Raw genomic sequence first — 21,917 nt, forward strand, 5'->3', positions numbered from 1 at the left:
GCAGAGATTTGGGTCAGAGAGAGAAGGTCAGAAAGATGAAGAGAAAAGTCTTAGAAGGTATGTAGCGGATGACTGAAAACAGATGCTGGCAGCAGTCAGCCGAGAGGAGATGATGATACAGAAGGTTATTTATCCTTTAAAGAAAGAAACAGAAATGGCCTTCTATATCCAAGGGAAAGACCGAAAAGGATATTTCTTATCCGCCTTTGAAGAGAAAAATCATGAAGGCAAACCCAGTGTGTGTGTCCCACAGGGCAGGATCCTTGTTCTTGAGAAAATGCAGTTATTATTAATATCTACTGAAAAGACTGGAGAGCATTAAAAAGTTACTGTAAAAAGGAAAGACGAATAATGTAAATGCTCTCAGTTATTATTATTAGTTATTATTATTTGAATATTACCTCATTTGCCATTCCCCCTTTTTCTATGACTAGAAATATTTGAAAAGTAGAGGATTAGGAAATAGTTAAGGGTTAATGGAATCATCCTGATTTGAGATATTTGTGATACAAAGGTTTAAATAGATTTTCACTTTTGTTTGTCCTTTCAGTGTAATGTTTTAGTAAAAATGGATAGCAAAATTCCTTTTGTAGTATCAGATAATGTCTTCAAGGGGAATATTGAAGAATTGTCTCTTATAGAAGGATTTTTAAATTTATACATTTAAAATGACAGTATTCATTAAATAAGATAATCAAAAATTGATTTATCTTTGTTTATAATTTGTTTTTCTGAAGATTATTTGAAGGGATATCAGAAAAAATACTAGAACTCAGATAAATATCTTTTAATTATAAAATCAAGGGCATAGAAGATTTAAATTTATCTTTTATAGAAGAGCTTTTAAGAAATGATCTAAACTAGTGAAAAAAATTAATGCTGAAGGCATTAATAGTTTATTTCAAGAAGTTCTATAAACTCATTTTCTGATAAGCAAAAGGTTAGGCATTACTCAAATGTGGTAAGTTACAGAATACTAAAATGTTACCTGTCATCATGGCAATATTTCAGTATGTTGTCATGATGAGAAAACTATTCTCTTGGATTTGGAAAAGAAGATTAATATTGCTAGCTACTTGCCAAGTACGATATTTTAAAATATCCTATTTCATTCTTAAAATGGTAAACATTATCCTATTTTTCAAATACACAAAGAACAGGAATGTTATGTGTATGTGTCTAGTTTAATGCATTTGGTACAAAATCTGCATTACTGAAATCTAATCATTTTAGATACAGACTGCAAAGGGTGTTCTGTCAAGTGAAAAACATGAATCAAGTAATATGAAGGCAGTGTGTAACCTACTAAATTATCCATTTGAGGTTATGTTCTTGATTTTGTTTAAGCAAAATTTCTTGAATTAGACATGAAATGTAATCAACAGGTCTCTTAATGTGTCATGGTTTTCCATAAAGTTCTTCCCTTTGTTTGCACAGCTGCTTTCTAGAGACCTGTATATCACATTTCCCTTACATTATTGTCATTGCTGTTTTAAACCTAGTGACCATTTCCAGGAAGAAAGTTGCTTGCACAAATGTTTGATCTTATGAAAACTTGATCCACTGTTTCATTATCATAGATAGCTTCAATTTTTGTAAAGTCAAGATGTTTAGGTTTTTCCATATACTTTTAAACTGTGACTTCATTAAAAAGGAGAAATGTTTATGCAAATTTTAGCCATATAATATAGTATATATATATATATATATATATATATATAACATATTGCAACTGCATTTCATTCAGTCACTAGAAATATTGTTATTGCACAATTAATACATAAATATTTATTGACTTTGAAGAAGTAGCTCCTATCTCAACTCAAACTAATATTTGACTCCAAAATAAAACTGATAGATAAGCCAATAGTGATGTGATCTTAATGTTGAATTACCTGGTTGATTTTTGAATACACAGATCCCAAACTCCTAATTAATCTCCCCTCTATCCTCATGCCCCACAATTCTCTTTGGTAACCATAAATTTGTTTTCTGTGTCTGTGAGTCTGTTTCTGTTTTGTAAATAATTCATTTATATAATTTTTTTTTTGATTTCACACGTAAGTGATATCATATCTTGCCTGACTTATTATCTTTGTCTGACTTATTTCACTTAATATAGTAATTGCTAGGTCCATCCATGTTGCTGCAAATGACATTATTTTATTCATTTTTATGGCTAAGTAATAAATAATCCATTGTGTATATATCAATAACCTCATATATGCAGATGACACCATCCTTATGGCAGAAAGTGAAGAAGAACTAAAGAGCCTCTTGATGAAAGTGAAAGAGGAGAGTGAAAAAGTTAGCTTAAGCTCAACATTCAGAAAACTAAGATCATGGCATCCAGTCCCATCACTTCATGGCAAATAGATAGGAAAACAGTAGAAACAGTGGCTGACTTTATTTTGGGGTCACCAAAATCACTGCAGATAGTGATCGCAGCCATGAAATTAAAAGACGCTTACTCCTTGAAAGAAAATTATGACCAACCTAGACAGCATATTAAAAAGCAGAGACATTACTTTGTCAACAAAGGTCCATCTAGTCAAGGCTATGGTTTTTCCAGCAGTCATGTATGGATGTGAGAGTTGGACCATAAGGAGGACTGAGTGCAGAAGAATTGATGCTTTTGAACTGTGGTGTTGGAGAAGACTGTTGAGAGGCCCTTGGACTGTGAGGAGATCCAACCAGTCCATCCTGGAGGAAATCAGTCCTGGGTGTTCATGGAGGGACTGATGTCGAAGCTGAAACTCCAATATTTTGGCCACCTGATGTGAAGAGCTGACTCATTTGAAAAGACCCTGATGTTGGGAAAGATTGAAGGCAGGAGGAGAAGGGGACATCAGAGGATGAGATGGTTAGATGGCATCACTGACTCAATGGACATGAGTTCGGGTAAACTCCGGGAGGTGGTGATGGACAGGGAGGCCTTGGGTGCTGCTGTTCATGGCATCGCAGAGTTGGACAGGACTGAGCGACTGAACTGAACTGTGTATATATACTGCATCTTCTTTATCCATTCATCTGTCGATGGACACTTAAGCTGCTGACATGTCTTGGTTATTGTAAATAGTGCTGCTATGGACATTGGGGTGCACCTATCTTTTCAAAGTACCATTTTCTCCAGATATGTGCCCAGGAGAGGGGTTGCAGGACATACGGTTCCTCTCTTTTTAGTTTTTTAAGGAACCTCTGTACTGTTTTCCATAGTGGCTGCACCAACTTATATTCCCACCAAAAGTGTAGGAGAGTTCTGTTTTCTCCACGCCATCTCCAACATCTGTTAATTGTAGTCTTTTTAACGATGGCCATTCTGACTGCTATGAGGTGATATCTCATAGTAGTTTTGACTGGCATTTCTTTAGTAACTAGAAGTATTGAGCATCTTTTCATGTGCTTGTTGGCCATCTGTATGTCTTCTTTGAAATGTCTGTTTAGGTCTTCTGCCCATTTTTTGATTGAGTTGTTTGGTGGTGTTTTTTTTTTTATATTAAACTGTATGATTTGTTTGTGTTTTGGAAATTAAGCTCTTATCAGTAGCATCATTTACAAATATTTTCTCCCATTCTAAGGGTTGTCTTTTCATTTTGTTTACAGTTTGCTGTGCAAAATCTTAATAAATCTAATAAGGTCTCATTTGCTAATTTAAAATTTTTATTTCCATTACTCTAGGAGATGGATCAAGAAATATTATTACAAGTTATATCAAAGAGTGTTTCACCTGTGTTTTCCTCTAAGAGTTTTATAATATTCAATCTTACATTTAGGTTTTTAATTCATACTGGATTTTTTATATGGTGTTACAGAATATTCTAATTTCATTCTTTAACATGTAGCTGTCCATTTTTCCTAGCACCATTTACTGAGGAGACTGTCTTTTCTCCATTGTATATTTTTTGCTGCTTTTTGTCATAGATTAACTGACCATAAGTTATTTTCTTGACTAAGTAGATGATCCCAAATAGTGCATAATCCAGTTGCTTTCTAAAAGTTAAATTTAATTTCAAATGTACAGAAGAATGATGTTTGAAGTAATCTCTGAAACTGAAATGTCATCTGGTCAATTTACACATTTTCTACATTTTCAGTATTTTCTAGTGTCTCTGGAAAATGTAGTCTCTGTGGTTTCCTCTTAGCTCAGTTGGTAAAGAATGCAGGAGACCCGGGTTCAATTCCTGGGTCGGGAAGATCCCCTGGAGAAGGAAATGGCAATCCACTCCAGTATTCTTGCCTGGAGAATCCCATGGAGGGAGGAGCCTGGTAGGCTACAGTCCATGGGGTCGCAAAGAGTGGGACACTACTTAGCAACTAAACCACCACCAGTGGAAAAATGTATGGTGAAGGGGATTGGGAGATTGTTGGGATTTATTAGGAACGATATGAGTTGGATAGGATAGAACTGTCCTCTTAAGCATCCCAGAATTTGGACATCGTTTCACATTTGTGATCTTGAGATCCTGGGTAATACATATACCTCAAGAAACCCTGAATTCCTACACAAAACAGAACAAAGAAGTTTTATTTGAAGATACTCTTGCAACAGATTGTGTGAGCATATCTGACTCTTTGCGACCCTATGGACTGTAGCCCACCAGGCTCCTCTGTCCATGGGATTCTCCAGGCAAGAATACTGGAATGGGTTGCCATGACCTCCTCCAGGTGATTGTCCCAGCCCAGGGATCAAATCCACGTCTCTTACGTCTCCTGCATTGGCAGGCAGGTTCCTTACCACTAGGGCCATCTGGGACGCCCCTTGCAACAGATTTTTTAGTCACTCATTCATGTCCAACTCTCTTGCAACCCATGCCAGGCTCCTCTGACCATGGGATTTCCCAGGCAAGAATACTGGAGTGGGTTTCTATTTCTCTAGAGAATCTTCCTGACTCAGGGATCAAACCTGCATCTCCAGCTGGACAGGAGGTTTCTTTACCACTGAGCCACCTGGGGTTGTCTATATCTATATCTTTACATCTTTATTTATATCTAAGCCAATTATTGCTTATTGAAGACAGTCCCTAGATCCTAGTTGACCTTGTGCTGCCCAATTAAGAAACAAAACTGAAAGATTAAATCTCCTAGTTTCTCTCAAAGTATATGGAGGATCCCTTCTGTTTATGATGTTCGGTTTTGATATGTACAGAATTGCAGGATGGAACTGAAAAGTAACGCCCTTTGGGTTTACTGTTTTTGTATAACAACACTAAGGTTCTCTCATCTACAGACTCCCTTTATACAAAGACACATTGAACTCCAGCTTTTGTGAACATGAGGTGTTCTTCTATGCAGAGGAAACCTGCAATCTTATACATAAACTTGGAAGCTTTCAGCAGGCTTAGGATTTGCCTGGCAAACCAAATGACGTGAAATAGTTTCTGATGTATAAACTGACACTCACTACTTTGTAGGTATACTATACAATTGTACAGGAGGTGGTGAACAAAACCATCCCAAAGAAAAAGAAAAGCAAGACAGTGATTATTTGAGGACGCTTTACAAACAGCAGAAGAATGAAGAGAGGCAAAAAGCAAGGGAGAGGGAAAGATACATCCAATTAAACACAGAGTTCCAAGGAATAGCTAGGAGAGACAAGAAGTCCTTCTTAATGAACAGTGCTTAATAGTAGAAGAAAACAACAAAAGGGGAAAGACTAGAGATCTCTTCAGGCAAATTGGAATCATCAAGGGAGCATTCCATCCAAAGGTGGGCACAATAAAGGATATAAATGGTAGAGACCCAGTAGATGCTGAAGAGATCAGAAGAAGTGGAAAGAACACAAAGAAGAACTGGATAAAAAATAGACCTTAATGAACCGGATTACTTCAAGATGCGGTTAGTCACCCAGAGCCAGACATTCTGGAGTTCGAAGTGGGCCTTAAGAAGTACTGGTGTTAATAAAGCTAGTGGATGTGATGAAATTCCAGCAGAACTATTCAGATACCTAAAGGAGGATGCCATCAAGGTTTTTCATTTATTGTGTCAGCAAATCTGGAAGACCCAGCAGTGGCCACAGAACTGGAAAAGGTCAGTCCTCATCCGAATTCCCAAGAAGCGTAGTACCAAAGTATGTGCTAACCACGAGACAGTTGCACTCATTGCTCATGCTAGTAAGGTCATGCTTAAAATTTTGCATGCTAGGCTTCAGCATTATGTGAGCTAAGAACTTCCAGATATCCAAGCTGGATTTAGAAAAGGAAGAGGAGCTAGAGATCAAATTGTCAACATTTGCTGGATTATAGAGAAGGCAAGGGAAATTCAGAAAAACATCTAACTCTGTTTCATCGACTAAAGTCTTTGTGTAGATAATGAGAAACTGTGGAAAGTTCTTAGAGAAATGGGAATACCAGACCATCTTATCTGTCTTCTGAGAAATCTGTATGCAGGTCGAGAAGCAACAGATAGAACCCTGTGTAGAACAACTGATTGCCTCAAGATTAAGAAAGGAAAACTACAGGGCTGTCTGCTGTCACCTTGTTTGTTTAACCTATACGCTGAGCACATCATGAGAAATGCCAAGCTGGAATCAAGATAGGTGGGAGAAACATCAACAGCCTCAGATATGCAGATGATACCACTCTAATGGCAGAAAATGAAGAGGAACAAAGAGCCTCATGATGTGGGTGAAGACGGGGAGTGAAAGAGCCAGCTTAAGACTAAATTTAAAAAAAACTTAAGGTCATGGCATCTGCCCCCATTACTTCATGGCAAATAAAAGAGGAAAAAGCGAAAGTAGTGACAGATTTCCTCTTCTTGGACTCTAAAATCACTGCAGACGGTGACTGAAGCCATGAAATCAGAAGACAATTGCTTCTTGGCAGGAAAGCGATAACAAACCTAGACAGTGTGTTGAAAAGCAGACTTTACTCTGCTGACAAAGGTCTGTATAGTCAAGGCTCTGCTCTTCCCAGTGGTCACGTATGGTTGTGAGAGCTGTACTGTAAAGAAGGCAGAACGCCAAAGAATTGATGCCTTCGAACTGTGGTGCTGGAGAAGGCTCCTGAAAGTGCTTTGGACAGCAAGGAGTCAAGCCAGTCAATGTTAAGGGAGATCAACCCTGAATATTCTCTGGAAGGACTGACGCTGAAACTGAAGCTCCAGTATTTTGGTCATCTGATGAGCACAGATGACTCATTGGAAAAGTCCTTGATTCTGGGAAAGATTGAGGGCCGAAGGATAAGAGAGCATCATGGGATTAGATGGCTGGATGACATCATGGATGTAATGAACATGAACTTGGACAAACTCTGGGATATGGTGAGGGACAGGGAGGCCTGGAGTGCTGCAGTCCACGGGGTCTCAAAGAGTAGAACATGACTGGGCAACTGAACAATAACAACAACAACACTTTGTAAGTCAGGGGGAGTTGAGCTGGATGTATGACTATAAATGATTTTATTTATGATTTTGAGAAAGGTATATGTAATTTTGCTTATGCATATTTCTAGTACAGTGCCCTCTCTGCTCTTTTGACTGGTGGGTGGTATTCAGACATTGACAAACTATATATTTCCCAAAAGTACCCCACAAAGAGAATTTTCTTTTGGACTTACCCTCTGCCTTTCTTCCTTCATCCTTTTTAGTATATGTGATAGATCAGAAAAAAGGAAAATTTTTCATTTTTTTTGGAGAGCGTCTTTTTTTTTTTTTTTTTTTTTAACTCCTGAATTTGTTCGATGTTGTTTAGTCACTAAGTGGTGTCCGACTCTGCAACCCCATGGACTGCAGCATACCAGGCTTCCTTGTCCTTCACTATCTCCCGGAGTTTGCTCCAACTCATGTCCATTGAGTTGGTGTTACCATCCAACCATCTCATCCTCTGTCACCCCTTTCTCCTCCTGCCTTCATTCTTCCCAGCCTCAGAGTCTCTTCCAATGAGTCAGCTCTTTGCACCATGTGGGCAAAGTATTGCAGCTTCAGCTTCAGTCCTGCCAGTGATGGACATAGAAGGTTTTCCATTGTCCAAATAATCCTCCTGTCTCCAGACTATGTGACATGTCATGACTTTACCTCTGTGATTCTTTTTCTTCTATATACCAACATAGTTGAGCTTTTCTCTATTTTAACATCAACCAGACTTCCTGTAAAGATGACATTTTTCAACTGTGCTTAACTCTTCACAGTCAAGTTCCTTAAAGTCAGGCTGATGGTAATGGTTCCTTTTCACACACATTACTCTTTCAGAGCTGGGTTCTCAAACAAGTCTTCTGTGAACTCCAGAATTTGTTCTCAGTCAAAACTCTTGAAATCCTTTTATAATTTAATTCTGTTCAGTGCCACTCAATATTATTTTTTGGACTTATAAGTAAATTTCCTTTCACATTTGCTTCTCTTTTCACCCCTGTTTTCATCTCCTCCTCTTCTCTTCTTCAGCCTTCTCCTTCTTCCTTCCAAATAAGTCACTCAGAGGTTCTTACATATTAAGCTCTGCAGTCTTTCCTTCTCTACCACTTTAATTCCTAACATTATCTTTATTCTTCATTTTCCAGAGTACTTTCTTCATTGTGCCATGTGTTGTCAGTTTTGTTTTATATCTGCACCTGACTTACTCCCTCTTCTTTTAGGCTCCATGTATGCATGCAGGCTAAGAAGCTTAGTCGTGTCCGACCCTGTGTGACCCCATGGACTGTAGCCTGCCAGGCTCCTCTGTCCATGGGATTCCCTAGGCAAGAATACTGGAATGGGTTGCAAGCCCTCCTCCAAGTAATCTTCCTAACCCAGTGATCAAACTCAAGTCTCTTATGTCTCCTGCATTAGAAGGAGGGTTCTTTTTTTCAATTTATTTTTTTATTGAAGGATAATTGCTTTATAGAATTTTGCTGTTTTCTGTCAAACCTCAAAGTGAATCAGCCATAGGTATACATATATGCCCTCCCTTCTGAAACTCCCTCCCATCTCCCTCCCCATCCGACCCCTCTAGGTTGATACAGAGCCCCTGCTTGAGTTTCCCGAAGAAGGCGGGTTCTTTACCACTAGTGCCACCTTGGAAGCCCCTTTACTAAAGCCTTAGTAATCTTTATACTTTTATACCTGTCATATTGGCTTTAAAGTAGTTCATTGAATTAAATTCCCTCTTCTTTCTTCTATGCCATTAAACATTTCAGGAAAGCTATTCGTGTGTGTGTCTCCATGGTGCTTTTCTGAATGGACTGCACAGAGATATTTTCTAGAATGTGATGACAATTTGAATACTGTGGGTGGGAATGGATGAATCCTAGCAAACTGTCTTGATTCACTCCGTGCCCAGTAATCCACTGTCCGCCTCTACTCTTCAGCCTCTCCCGTTTTCATGCCAGGTTTAGATTTGTCGCACCCTACGCTCTTGTCATGGGGGGAGAGGGTAGGTAGGACACTTTTATTCCGTTAAAATATGTAAGGTTGATGTTTTAACATTGTTCCTGAGGAAATTTTTCTGAAATTATAACAACAACAACAATAACAACAAAAAGACATATAGAAGCATGAAAATTAATGTATTTTTACAGAGCTTATTATTCTGTAGCCTCTTGAACATATCTGATGTATCTCATGTGGCCAATCTAGGCTGACTTAGTTACATACTGACACACCAGACCAGCGGTTCTTGAACTTGTCTGAGAGATGGAGACAGAGGATAGATAGCATGGCATGCAGCTGTGTGGCAGTGATATTTGGCTTCTGGATGAATTCCTGTAGAACTCATGGGTAGACTCCACTCACAGGTCCCTGTTGAGTGACAACTTGATTGAAGGTTAAAAATGGCAGAATTTGGTCACAGTTTTTATGGAATAGAGAACTACAGAAATAGTAGCAATTATACTTAATTATATGTATTTTTAATAAATACATATATTTGTTTATTTATTCTAGTGCACTATGTTCTGTGCACTAGAACATAGTCTCCTCTTGATTACTTTTCTTCACAGGGAATGAAGGCGGCATATATCCTACAAAATTGCCTGGCGAGAGAGTTGCTCTAAGAATCATTGAAATAGCCAGATTTTTAATGTTCATGAAACTTTTCTTGGCAAGAGGCATTTTCAAAAACAAAAATATGTAGATTGGTGACCATGAATGATAAAAAGAGTTCAGAGAAGGTAGCCTTGAAGTATAAATCTGAGAGATTTTCTCGTGGGTTTACATATGGGAGAAGATGAAAGCTGAATGTCTGAGCTCAACAAGGTGGAAATGCCATGTACTCAGGGCAGGCTAGTGATAAGCCTCGGATTACAGAGTTTTCTTCTGAAGTCTTCTGTATATCTGAGCCTTCTGTACATGCAATTGTTTCCCAGAAGAGGATTATCTTTTTTGACTGATAGATCCTCACTCAGAATTTGGTGCATTAATACTTGACTTCCACAGAATTCTCTAAATTAAAATCTCTTGGATTGTAAAAATTTTAACACAGGCCTTGAGAGTTTGGCAGGCAGGAGTCAATTTGGTTTAAACAGACCAAGCAATTGAACAGATTAAAAAACAATGCTAGGTTACTTTAGGCCAAAAGCAAAAATAAAGATTAGATATTACATATTCTAAGTATTAACTCAAGTAGAAATTTTTAGAAAATCTATACACACAGGAAGAATATTGAATATTTTTAATGCTAAACACATCTTCACCAATTTTTAAGGAATCTATGCAATATGTTTTTATTATGTAAGTTTCCTGGAGAGAGAATTTATTTCTCTTTTGATGGCTTACTGAGAATACAAAGCATTTGCCTCATTGTACTCTTTTTGTTTTGGAGGGTGTTACATTTGAGAGGTTGGCTCATGGATCTATTTTTGTTTTATATCAATTCTTTTGTTTATCATTTTGTGAACATCTTGTTCCTAAACACTTATCTGCAGATAAGCTTGCTGAGCTTGGTGGTAGTAGTATATTGACAAAAGGATTTACCACAATTTGTTAATCCATTCACCTGCTAATGATCATTAGGTTATTTCCAGTTTGGACTATTAAACTAAAGCCTCAGTGAGCATATTTCTGTAAGTCTTTTCATGGAGTATGCTTGCTTTTTGGGTAAATCCTAGAGGTAGACTGGCTGGATTATATGATACATGGATATTTTGCTTAAAAAAAAGTCAGTCTTTCCCCAAACTTCTTGATTTATTATATATTTTAGCCAGCAGTGTATGTATGAGAGTTCCATTTTCTCTATCTCCTTAGTAGAGTTGGCTTAGTATGGCCATCTTCTAAAATATTAGCTGTTCTAATAGGTATTTAATTGTCTCTCCTATAGTTTCAGGTTGCATTTCGTAATGAATAATAATGTTGAATATCCTTTAGTGTGCTTATTTCCCATTCACATATCATCTTTAGAAAGCTATCCGTATATTTTACTCAGTTTTTATTGAATTGTTTGCTTTCTTAAGTTCTTTGTGACCCCATGCGCTGTAGCCTACCAGGCTCTTCAATCCATGGGGTTTTCCAGTCAAGAATATTGGAGTGGGTTGCCATTTCCTTCTCCAGGAGATCTTCCTGACCCAGGGATTGAACCCAGATCTCCCGCATTGTAGGCAGACACTTTACCATCTGAGCCACCAGGGAAGTCAATGAATAATAATGTTGAATATCTTTTCATGTGCTTATTTCCCATTCACATATCATCTTTGGAAAGCTGTCCAAATATTTTACTCAGTTTTTATTGGATTGTTTGCTTTCTTAAGCTCTCTCTATAAACTCTTAATAACAATAAAAGCAAATATTTCCCCAAGTTTATGATTTGTCTTTTTATTTTCTTAACAGTGTTTTATAAATAGCAGAAGCTTTTAATTTGGTGAAATTCAATTTATTCACTTGTTCTTCTATTAATTTTATTTTTGGTGACACATTTAAAAATCTATGCCAAAATCACAAAGATTTTCTCCTGTGACTTTTCCAGAGCTTTTGTAGTTTTAGGTTTCATGTTAGATCTATGATCCTTTTATGAATTGATTTTTGTGTGTAATGTAGGGTATGAACCAAAGTTTATTTTTTGCAGTTGCATATACCTAGTTATTACAATGTCACTTGAAAGTGTTATTCTCCACTAGATTATCTTTACACTTTTTCAAAAATCAGCTATCTATATATATCTATATATATTCTGAACTTTCTATTCTCTTCCCTTGATCTATTTGTCTTCCCTGGTGGTTCAAATGGTAAAGCATCTGTCTACAATGCAGGAGACCCAGGTTCCATCCCTGGGTCGGGAAGACCCCCTGGAGAAGGAAATGGCAGCCCACTCCAGTACTATTGCCTGGAAAACCCCATAGATGGAGGAGCCTGGTGGGCTACAGTCCATGGGATCACAAAGAGTCAGACACGACTGAGCGACTCCACACACACACACACACACACACACACACACGTGCCAGTACCAGACAGTTTTGACTACTGTTGCTTTTTTAATGTCTTGAAATCAGTTAATGTTGTCCTTCCAACTTTCTTGTTTTTCAAAGTTATTTTGTGTATTCTAGCTCCTTTGCATTTCAACTCTTTACTTAGGTTTTGGTAGTGTTAACATCTTACATAATCATGGCATATTTATTAAAACAAAGAAATTAACATTGGTATAATACTATAAACTGAACTATAGGTTTTAATATAATAGAACTTCTCCAGTTTTTTCTTTAATATCTTCTTGCTGACCCAGGATCCAGGTCAGGATACCAAGTTGCCTTTAATCTTTATATTCAGATTTCTCCAGTATGTGATAATTCCTCTGTCTTTCCTTGTTTTTCTTGACTTTGGCACATTTGAAGACTGCTGGTGAAATATTTTGTAGAATTTTCCTCAGTTTGGGCTTGTCAAATGTCTTTTAATGATAAGATTGAGTTCATGGATTTTGAAAAGTGTATTATCTTTTTGACATATTTTTAGATTTGACCTGATAAAATTTTGTTTGGAAATCTTGCATCTGTATGAAGAATAGTGGTCTGTAGTTTTTAAAAGTCTAATAATGTTTTTATTTGAATTTGGTATCAGGTAATAGCTAGCTTGCAAAATGAGTTGGGAAAAAATTGTTCCCTTTTAATTTTCTGGATGAGTGTTTGCAGAATTGGTATTCTTTTTCTTAAATGTTTTGTGGAATGCACCAGTGAAGCCACCAGGGTCTTGTGTTTTCTTTGTGGGAAAGTTTTAAAATCCAATTCAATTTATTTAGTAGATATAGGGATCTTCAGGTTTTCCACTTATTCTTGAGTGAGCTCTGGCAATTTTCATCTTTCACGAAATATGCCCCTTTCCTCTGAGTTATCTACTATATTGGTGTAATATTATTCACAGAAATATCTTCTTTTTAGATATCTGCAGAGTCCATAATGGGCATCCCTGGTGGCTCAGAGGGTAAAGAATCCACCTGCAACGCAGGAGACCTGGGTTTGATCCCTTGGTTGGGAAGATCCCCTGAAGGGGAGCACGGCAACCCACTCCAGTATTCTTGCCTGGAGAATCCCCATGGACAGAGGAGCCTGGCAGCCTACAGTCCATGGGGTCACAAAGAGTCGAACTTGACTAAGCATAGCACAGCACAGAGTCCATAGTAATGCCAGCTGTCTCATTCCTGATATTTGTAATTTATGTCATTTTCTTCCCCTGATATATCTGGTTAAATATTTTCTATTTCATTGATCTCACAGAACCAGCTTTTTATATTCTTGCTTTTCTTGTTTCTATCTTATTTTGTTTCCAATCTCTATAATTTTCTTTATTCTACTTAATTAAGTAAGAAGATTCCCTGAAAAAGGAAATGGCTACCCACTCCAGTATTTTTGCCTGGAGAATTCCACGTAGAGAAGAGCTTGGTGGGCTACAATCCATGAAGTCACAAAGAGTTGTACACAACTGAGCAACTAACACTTTCACTTTCAGTGATAGTGGATATTCACTTTTAGTGAGAGTGGATATGCTTGTCTGTTATCAATCTATAATGGAATAGCTCATATTTCAGTGCCAACTGAATGATTTGATTTTGATTTCAGTTTGAGGTTTTTTTCATTAATTAGTTTTTTCTTAGTAGTTTACTGAGTTTTATGAGAAATGGACATTGAATTTTATAAAATTACTTTTGAACACATATTGAGGTTTTTTTTTGTGAATTATGAGCAAGACAAATTAAATGTTTCCTAATAATAAATCATTACATTGTTTGAATGAGATCAAGCTGGTGTTAGCAGATTATTATGTTATTGAAATATTAACTGTTTTATTTTGGAATTTTGCATATGGTATGTGTTATTACTTTATTTTAGTTTTGAAGTATTTTTGTTATGTTTTAATATCAGACTTACATACAACAGTTTCACCGAACAACTGTATTATATTTCTATGTTCATTATACTCTGACAAAGTTTGTGTAACATTATAAATATATCTTCATTGAAAGTTGGAAAGACGCAGCTGAAAGAAGAATTTGAGCAAGAATTATTTGAGAATTAATTTTTCATAAGTTATAATTATTTTTCCCCATCTTTATAGCTTCATTTAAACCTCCATGATGTCTTGCATTGTATTTAATGTTTATATGCTTTAGTTAAAGCATGTTCTTTGAAACAGGAATTTTATTTGCTGAGTAGGTTTGAAAGTGGAAAAAATTCAGAAATGTACTTTTTCTCTGTCTTAAATTTTTCTTTGTCTTAAATTCTTGTTAGTTCCATTTGTTTTGAATTTCTTTATTCTTTTCCATATGATAGCAGGATTTCCACACTGCATTCTTCTCCTCCCCACTTTTTTTTTTAAAGTTTCATTGCATCTGGGTGCCAGAACTTGGTTCATCGTTTAATGTTTCACTTTTCAGTGAAATTTTGTGTAAGATGTGTCTTTTCAAATTAGCGTCAAGTTATGTATTCTTAAACCTTGCATTGAAGTTAGGAAACATGGGAAAATACACATAGTGTAAATGTTAGAGCTCAATTGTCACAAAGTGAATTCACCTACACTGTCAGCATCCAGGCCAACAAACAGGACATTATCACCACCCTGGAAGATTTGTGTTCCCTTGAAATCTCCACTTCCCCTACATGTATTATTATCCTGACTATTAACACCATAGTTAGTATGAGCTGATTTTGTACTTTTATATCAAAAAGAAGATATAAAATTACAAATGAGTTTTTGTGCATATACTTTTCAATCAGTATTTTTTATGTGATATTCATTCATGTAGTTCTATGATGCTAGATTTTCTGTTAATTTTCATTGTTGTTTGGTATTTTCTTGAATGAATATATCACAATTTACTTATATATTCTATTATTGATTGACAGTTAATTCTAGTTTGAAGCTATTAGGAATAATACTCCATGAATATCCTAGGATATGCATTTTGGTGCCAATATTCATGCATTGCATGCCTCTTGAGATGTATCTAAGAGTGGAATATAAACATACATACATATGTGTGCATATATATATATATATATATAATATACTAATTAGGCTATATAATCACCAGTTATTAGCTTTGTAAGTTTTCTTATTATTTTAGTCACATTCTGATAATGTGTAGCAGTATCTCTCTGTAGTTTAAATATGCATTTGCCTGGTTTCTAACAATCCTGAACATCTTTTTATATTGCATTAGTATTTGGATGTCCTCTTTTGTGATGTGCTCATTCCATGTTTTGCCTGTCATTCTAACTGCACTGCTTATTTTTTCTGAGTAACTTGCAGAAGTTGTAATGAATATGAGTCTCTTTTTCAGATATATGCATTGCAAATATTTATTTTTCCCATTCTTTGATGGCATTTCCTGATGACTGAGAATTTTTCATTTTAGTTTATCATGTTTTAATGGTTATAGCTTTCTATGTTTTAAGAAATCTTTCCAAACATCAAGATCGTGGTGTTACTTTATATTACTAAATAGATGTTTGTTAGAATGTGATATATATGCAGTAGGGTGTACTGTTCCCTCCCCTCTTTAAAGTATTGGTGGTAAGACACAACACACAAAATCCAGAAATCACAAAGAACTTTAGTTGTTGCTGTTCATGCATGTTGCATGTTCAGTGGTGTCCAACTTTTTGGGACCCTATGGACTGTAGTCCACCAGGCTCCTCTGTCCGTGGGATTTTCCAGGCAAAAATACTGGAATGGGTTGCCATGTCCTTCTTCAAGGGATCTTCTACACTCAGGCATCAAACTCATATATCTTGTGTTGGCAGGCGGATTCTTGACTGCTGAGCCACCAGGAAGCCCTATTATTCATGCAGGCAGAAGCAAAATGAAGTTCTTTGGGTGAGGAGTAACTGTCTCTCACCAGCAAGAGTTTGCTTTTGGATTTGTGGCAGAGGAGAGGGAAAAGAGTGACAAAGGTTATGGGGGAAAGATATATAAACATAAATATATTAGTTTAGATGAGATATGCCTAGAGTATAAGTGGAATTGAATAGAAAAAAAGAGTATAAGAAATAGTGGAATTGAATGGAAAAAAAGGTGAATTAATATATGAAAGAGATAAAATCAATAGATACTGGTATCTAGATGGTTTTGGAAGATGAATCTGTCCAGGATGATTTCAATGATACTGAATTAGATGACTAGATTTTAAGGACCAAGATAGAAGATGCAGAAAACATGATTTCTTTACAAGGAGAAATAACTTTATTGATTTTTATGTTTTGTACTTGAAGTGTTTTGGAGATTTTGGGGTAGAGTAGGACATGACTGAGTGACTAAGAATGCATGCTCACATATAAGAAGAACTTCCATTTCACTTTAAGAATCTATTATTTCATGCAATAAATTTATCTCAAATTTTTTTAAACTAAAGCAATCATTGAAAGAATACCCAAAATAGCTATTACCTATTACTGAGCATCTCCTATATCTTGTGCACTGTTATACATTTTAGGTATATTAGTTAGTCTTCAGTCCAATAATTAAACATTGTATTTACCTATTTTACATATGTGCAGCTGAATGTTTAGAAAACTTTACTCAAAATTTACACAGAGTAGTTCTCTTGTCACTACAAATTGTTTGAGAAAATTAATATCCCTATTAGGCCATCTTCTGAAACTTCTCCACTGTTTTGTTAACAGGTGTCATTTCCTCAAGAAGAAAAAACTCTAGGAAGCTAAAGAGAAGACAGAGAAGAATCTCAATTGGTGACAATTTTTTTTCAACCTCATTTACACCTCAATTTTGAGACACCTATAATATTTAGGAATTAGAAGGGTTACAAGACAGATGGTTGACACTTCTTAAGTTATTTGTTTAGAAGTATTGGTTGTCCATGGAATCCAGCTAAAAGACTGTATCAGTTACCAAAACATCCCTGAAAGCCAACTGCTTTCAGAAAGACCTCTATGACTAGCACAAGATGGTGCCACTAGCATATTATGATCAACACTTCGTGCCATTAGAACACTCTTACCAACTGGCTGCAACCAGCTCATTAAGATGTCAATACACAGATGAAAAATTAAATCAGCCCAATAACCAGTCTGTGGTCAGAGTACAATCCTGTAGTAATAACCTTGTAGTACCTCCACCGAGCTCTAGCCAGAAGATACAGAGATGCTCAGAATTGCCCTCTGTCAAGTCTCAGGACACAGTTTCAGGGGACTGCCATAACAGGGTTCAAAAATCACCATTATCTCACTCCAAACATCAGGCCACACCTTCACTACACCTCCAGCGGAGAACTCCCTTGTGGCCTAATAAGAAAGCCCTGAGCTCGCCTTTGTCCCACCCTAAACCTCAGAACACATCTTCGTTTGACCTCATTAAGACATTGTCACCAGAACCCAGTCAAACAGACTGGAGTTCACAGTTATCCTTTCCTAAACCTCAGAATACATCTTCCCTAGATCTTTTCTGGACATCACCTTCACTGAAGTCTATTCGAAGAGTGTCGAGTTCATCACTATATGCTGTAAAACATCAAGAAACTCCTTCCCCAGACTACCTATGGACATCATCATCTTTGGAACCTAATCAAAGAGCCTTTAACTCAGCATTACCCCAGTCCAAGCCTCAGAAAGCCTCTTCATTGGACAGCCTATGGTCATCTTTGTTAGAGCACGATCAAAGATGTTTGAGCTCACCATCCCTCAGCTCTACATCTCAAATAACTGACTTGTTTCAGACATCACCTGAAGCCCATCATTTGGAGCCTAGTCAAATGACTCTGAGCTCATCATTACCTGATGCCAGACTTCAGACACCAGCTGTATTGAGGTCCAGTTCCAGCGTTCTGAGATTACCATTGTCCAGTTCAAAACCAAGAAAGTCACCTTTACCATACTCTGTCCACCAGTCAAAGAGTTTGCCATTGTTCCAGCCCAAAATACTTGATCATGACTTCAGGACCCCAAGCTCAGCAATGTGTCACTCCAGATTGCAGAACACCACTTCACCAAGTGACAAACACAAAGCCACAGATCTTTCCTCACCTCATCCCAAACCAAATGTCTCAGGTCAATCAATATTAAGCTCCAGGCACTCCATGAGGAACATAGCTGCTTTAACACTGGGCTCCAGACTCCAGCGTAAAAGCAGTGTTGGTCATTATGAACAGACAAGACCCAGTAAAGGAATTCCATGGACTTTAGATTACACTCAACCCTGCATTGTTAAAGGTGGAACTGTCCCTGATGATGTTGTAAATAAAATTGTCAATTCTCTCTCCAAGACCAGAATCCAGAGGGATCTCTGTAGGCAGATTCTCTTTCGAAGGATGAGGGGAAGACCAAATCCTCGTCCTGGTCCCCGCCTTTCATCGAGTTATATGGTTTGTTTAGCCTGTGCTTCCTGCATAAAATCTCAATGTGGCCATCTTACAGGAAGGAAAGACCCCCATGCTGCCACACTATTTGTCATCCCAACACCTGAACTCACTCCTGGGAAAGAGATAATGGTGAAACTAGTTTTTATCCTTTCTCTACCAGAGACTACTTTTTTACTTCCTGTGAAAGAAAATCAGCCTGATGAAGCCCCTGAAGACACTCTTGAAGGAATGGAGAAGATAGCAAACATTTTCCCTACATCAGAATCTGATATCACTCAGGGAGCTAATGAGAAGAAGACCTGGCTGACAGTAGCCCCCCAAAACCAAGCTGTAAGCCAACAGCCCCAGGCTGTAGACTGGCTGCTCTATGTGAAGAAAGGCAGTAACCCTCAGTTCCAGTGTGTACTCCCATCCTCTTCCTCCTCCACGTCTTTGTCCTCCTCATCTTCTTCATCTTCCTCCTCCTCTTCCTTTTCCACTGTAGCCCCCTTACCCCCTCCTCCTCCTCCTCCAAAAGAGTCTACCGTCTCAGACCGTGTGTTTACTAAGTTACTTAGTTACCACCGGTTGCCCCCAGGGGTCTCCTGGCTTGAGTTTATATGTAGTAAAAATCACCAGCCACTTCCTGGAAAACCACGTCCAAGTCAGTCACCATCTCCCAAAGCAAGGCCTATGAGGAATAGCACCACAGTTAACAGGAGAAAGGGGCCCAAGACAGCGTTCAAAATTTTCCAGACAAAGTTTCAAAATGAGAGAAATCTTGACTAAATCAACTTTTTGTTTCTTTGAAGGCAGTTGACCTCTTAGTTCTTTGACATTAGTTTGATTTCCTATCATGCTTATTAAAATTCTTAGTGTTAACTAAGTGTGCCTCTATATTTCAGCTGATGAAGCAACTAGTTAAGGGGAACTATTACTCTTAAGTCTATTTTAAGAGTCTTAAATAAAAAATTTATTAATAGTCTTAAATAAGAGACTATGAGCTTCTAGAAGCCCCAAATGGAATCTTATGTTTTTAACCATGTGCCTGGCTTACAGTAGCCACTAGAAAAAATTGCTAAGTGAATTAATAATAATTGGCCACAGACCATACATATCTCATTTTTCTTGCCTTGAACAGCATCCAACTTACTGTTATCCTCCTTCCTCATAAGACATAATAGTGACAATATCGTTAAAACAAGTTATGCTAATCTGGTTCCCTATCTCTAAAGAAAATTCAGATCATGTTTAACAGTTAATAGATATAGGAAGGAATGTTTTCAGTCATGTGTTCCTAGAGACAACTATTCTATCCCACACTGTTAAATGCAATGATTTATTCAACCTTAGCAAATCTCAGAAAAGAATAACCAACTGGTACAGATAACCCTACCTCATGCTAACTGTGCCAATATTTAAATTATAGGCTGTAAAGTCACCTGTTCATCACTTCTACTTATACAACATAAATGAGTTAATAAAAATGTTTTAAAACTGTTTCTGTTCCAATGGGTCTACTAGTAGTGGGAAGAGAAGGAAATTGTCCTACCTACTACCTTAAATAATTATACATATCTGAAAGAGCTAGAATTAGTTTCTCTTGCATACACTGATGACTCACAATTCTGTCTCTCCACTCTGCTTTTTTCTAATCACTAGATTGCATATCATACATTCTAGTTGAAACATTGTACAGGCATCTTAAACTCAACATAGCCAAACCAGAATTTATCATCTTTACCTTTACAGTTTGCATCTTCACATCCTTTGCAACCTTTGTCCTCTGTGTTCCTGGTTTTAGTGGATGTACCACCATCTGTCATGGAGTCTGTTTTCTTTTTGCCTGTCCCTTTCCAAGTCCATGAGTTCCATGACCTTATCTATAGAATCTAGCTTTTTCCTCCAACTCTATTGCCACTATTCTAGTTGTGATTACAGATTTGTCAGCTGGATTATGGAAATAACTCCTAAACATGCATTTTAACTTTTGAACGTATTTCTGAGATTAAAGTTGATGATGCCATTTCACTGTTTATAACCCTTTTATCATTCCTTCTATGATTGAGTCATGATAATTTTCAAGGATGATTTCTTTCTCTTTTCCAGTCTCAGCCACTTTAATTTCTTTACAGTGGGAAGCAAGCCTCCTACATTTCTAAATCAACAACTCTGGTGTCTAGAATGATCTTTCCATTTATATATTTTTGCTCTACAGGGCTCTAACATCTTCTGGGAAGCTTTTCCCTGATCCACGTACAACTGAAGGGTTTAGTTGGCTTTCTTATTACCATGAAACTTTACTTTTACTCTTTATACTGGTCTTCACTGTAATATAAACTGATTGTTTCTTGTCTGTCTTCACTCACTAGAATGAAAATTATTGTTCGCCATTTTATGTCTATTTTTTATGTAGTCCTTGAAATACAGTATATTCCTTAAAATATGTATTAAGATTGAGTTAATGCTAGTGAGCTCTTCATCTTTTAAAAATTCTTTGAAACAAGTAATGCTTCATCTATTTGTTTTTCCCCATACTAGTACTGAATTTTTTTTGTACCTTTTGTCTTGGTGAGAACATGTATACAAATATTGCAGTAGTCATCCTTGTCTTGTTTCGTATATTAAAAGTGTTCCTTTCTAGTATTTCAGTATTAAATATGATGTTGCATAGCTGACCAGTGATGATGAGGAAGAACTTAGGTGTGTGATAATGTGTTCAAGGATTTCTCCAACCTCTTTAGAAAATCCTTGACATGTGCTTAATTCACCCTGAGCATCTGTTTTGATGACACACATCACTTGTATAATTACTTGTTTAATATGTTCTTTACTAAACTGAATTTCATGTGGGGAGGTCCTGTGTCTATCATGTTTACTACTAACCTCTTTGGACCTAACAAAACCTGGCATATACTAAGATTTCAATAAATATTTATCGAATTAAGTCAAGGAGTTCAACTGATTTTTATTTGTTGATGTAATTTACAGGTTTATTTCCATTGTTTAGCTTATTCTCTAAGCTTTATGCCTCATGGTAATTTTTTATTTTTCTTTATTTTTGAACTATGATTTATTTAATTGTTTTGAACTTTACAGTATTGGCAGGTTTCCCTTATGGCTCAGCTAGTAGAGAATCTGCTTGCAATGCAGGAGACCTGGGTTTAATTCCTGGTTTGGAAAGATGCCCTGGAGAAGAGAATGGCTACCCACTCCAGTATTTTGGCCTAGAGAATTCCAT

At 36.9% G+C, this 21,917-nt stretch overlaps 1 protein-coding gene across 1 annotated transcript; it reads left to right on the forward strand.

The window, feature by feature from the left end:
- Positions 1 to 17,287: 17,287 nt before the first annotated feature.
- CSNKA2IP (casein kinase 2 subunit alpha' interacting protein) lies at positions 17,288 to 19,465 on the forward strand. The gene has a single exon (XM_052644814.1). It carries the CDS (start codon positions 17,288 to 17,290, stop codon positions 19,463 to 19,465), a length of 2,178 nt encoding a protein of 725 aa, XP_052500774.1.
- Positions 19,466 to 21,917: the final 2,452 nt, after the last annotated feature.

This window comes from Budorcas taxicolor, chromosome 1 (assembly GCF_023091745.1).
Source record: "Budorcas taxicolor isolate Tak-1 chromosome 1, Takin1.1, whole genome shotgun sequence".
NCBI classification, from domain to species: Eukaryota; Metazoa; Chordata; class Mammalia; order Artiodactyla; family Bovidae; genus Budorcas; species Budorcas taxicolor.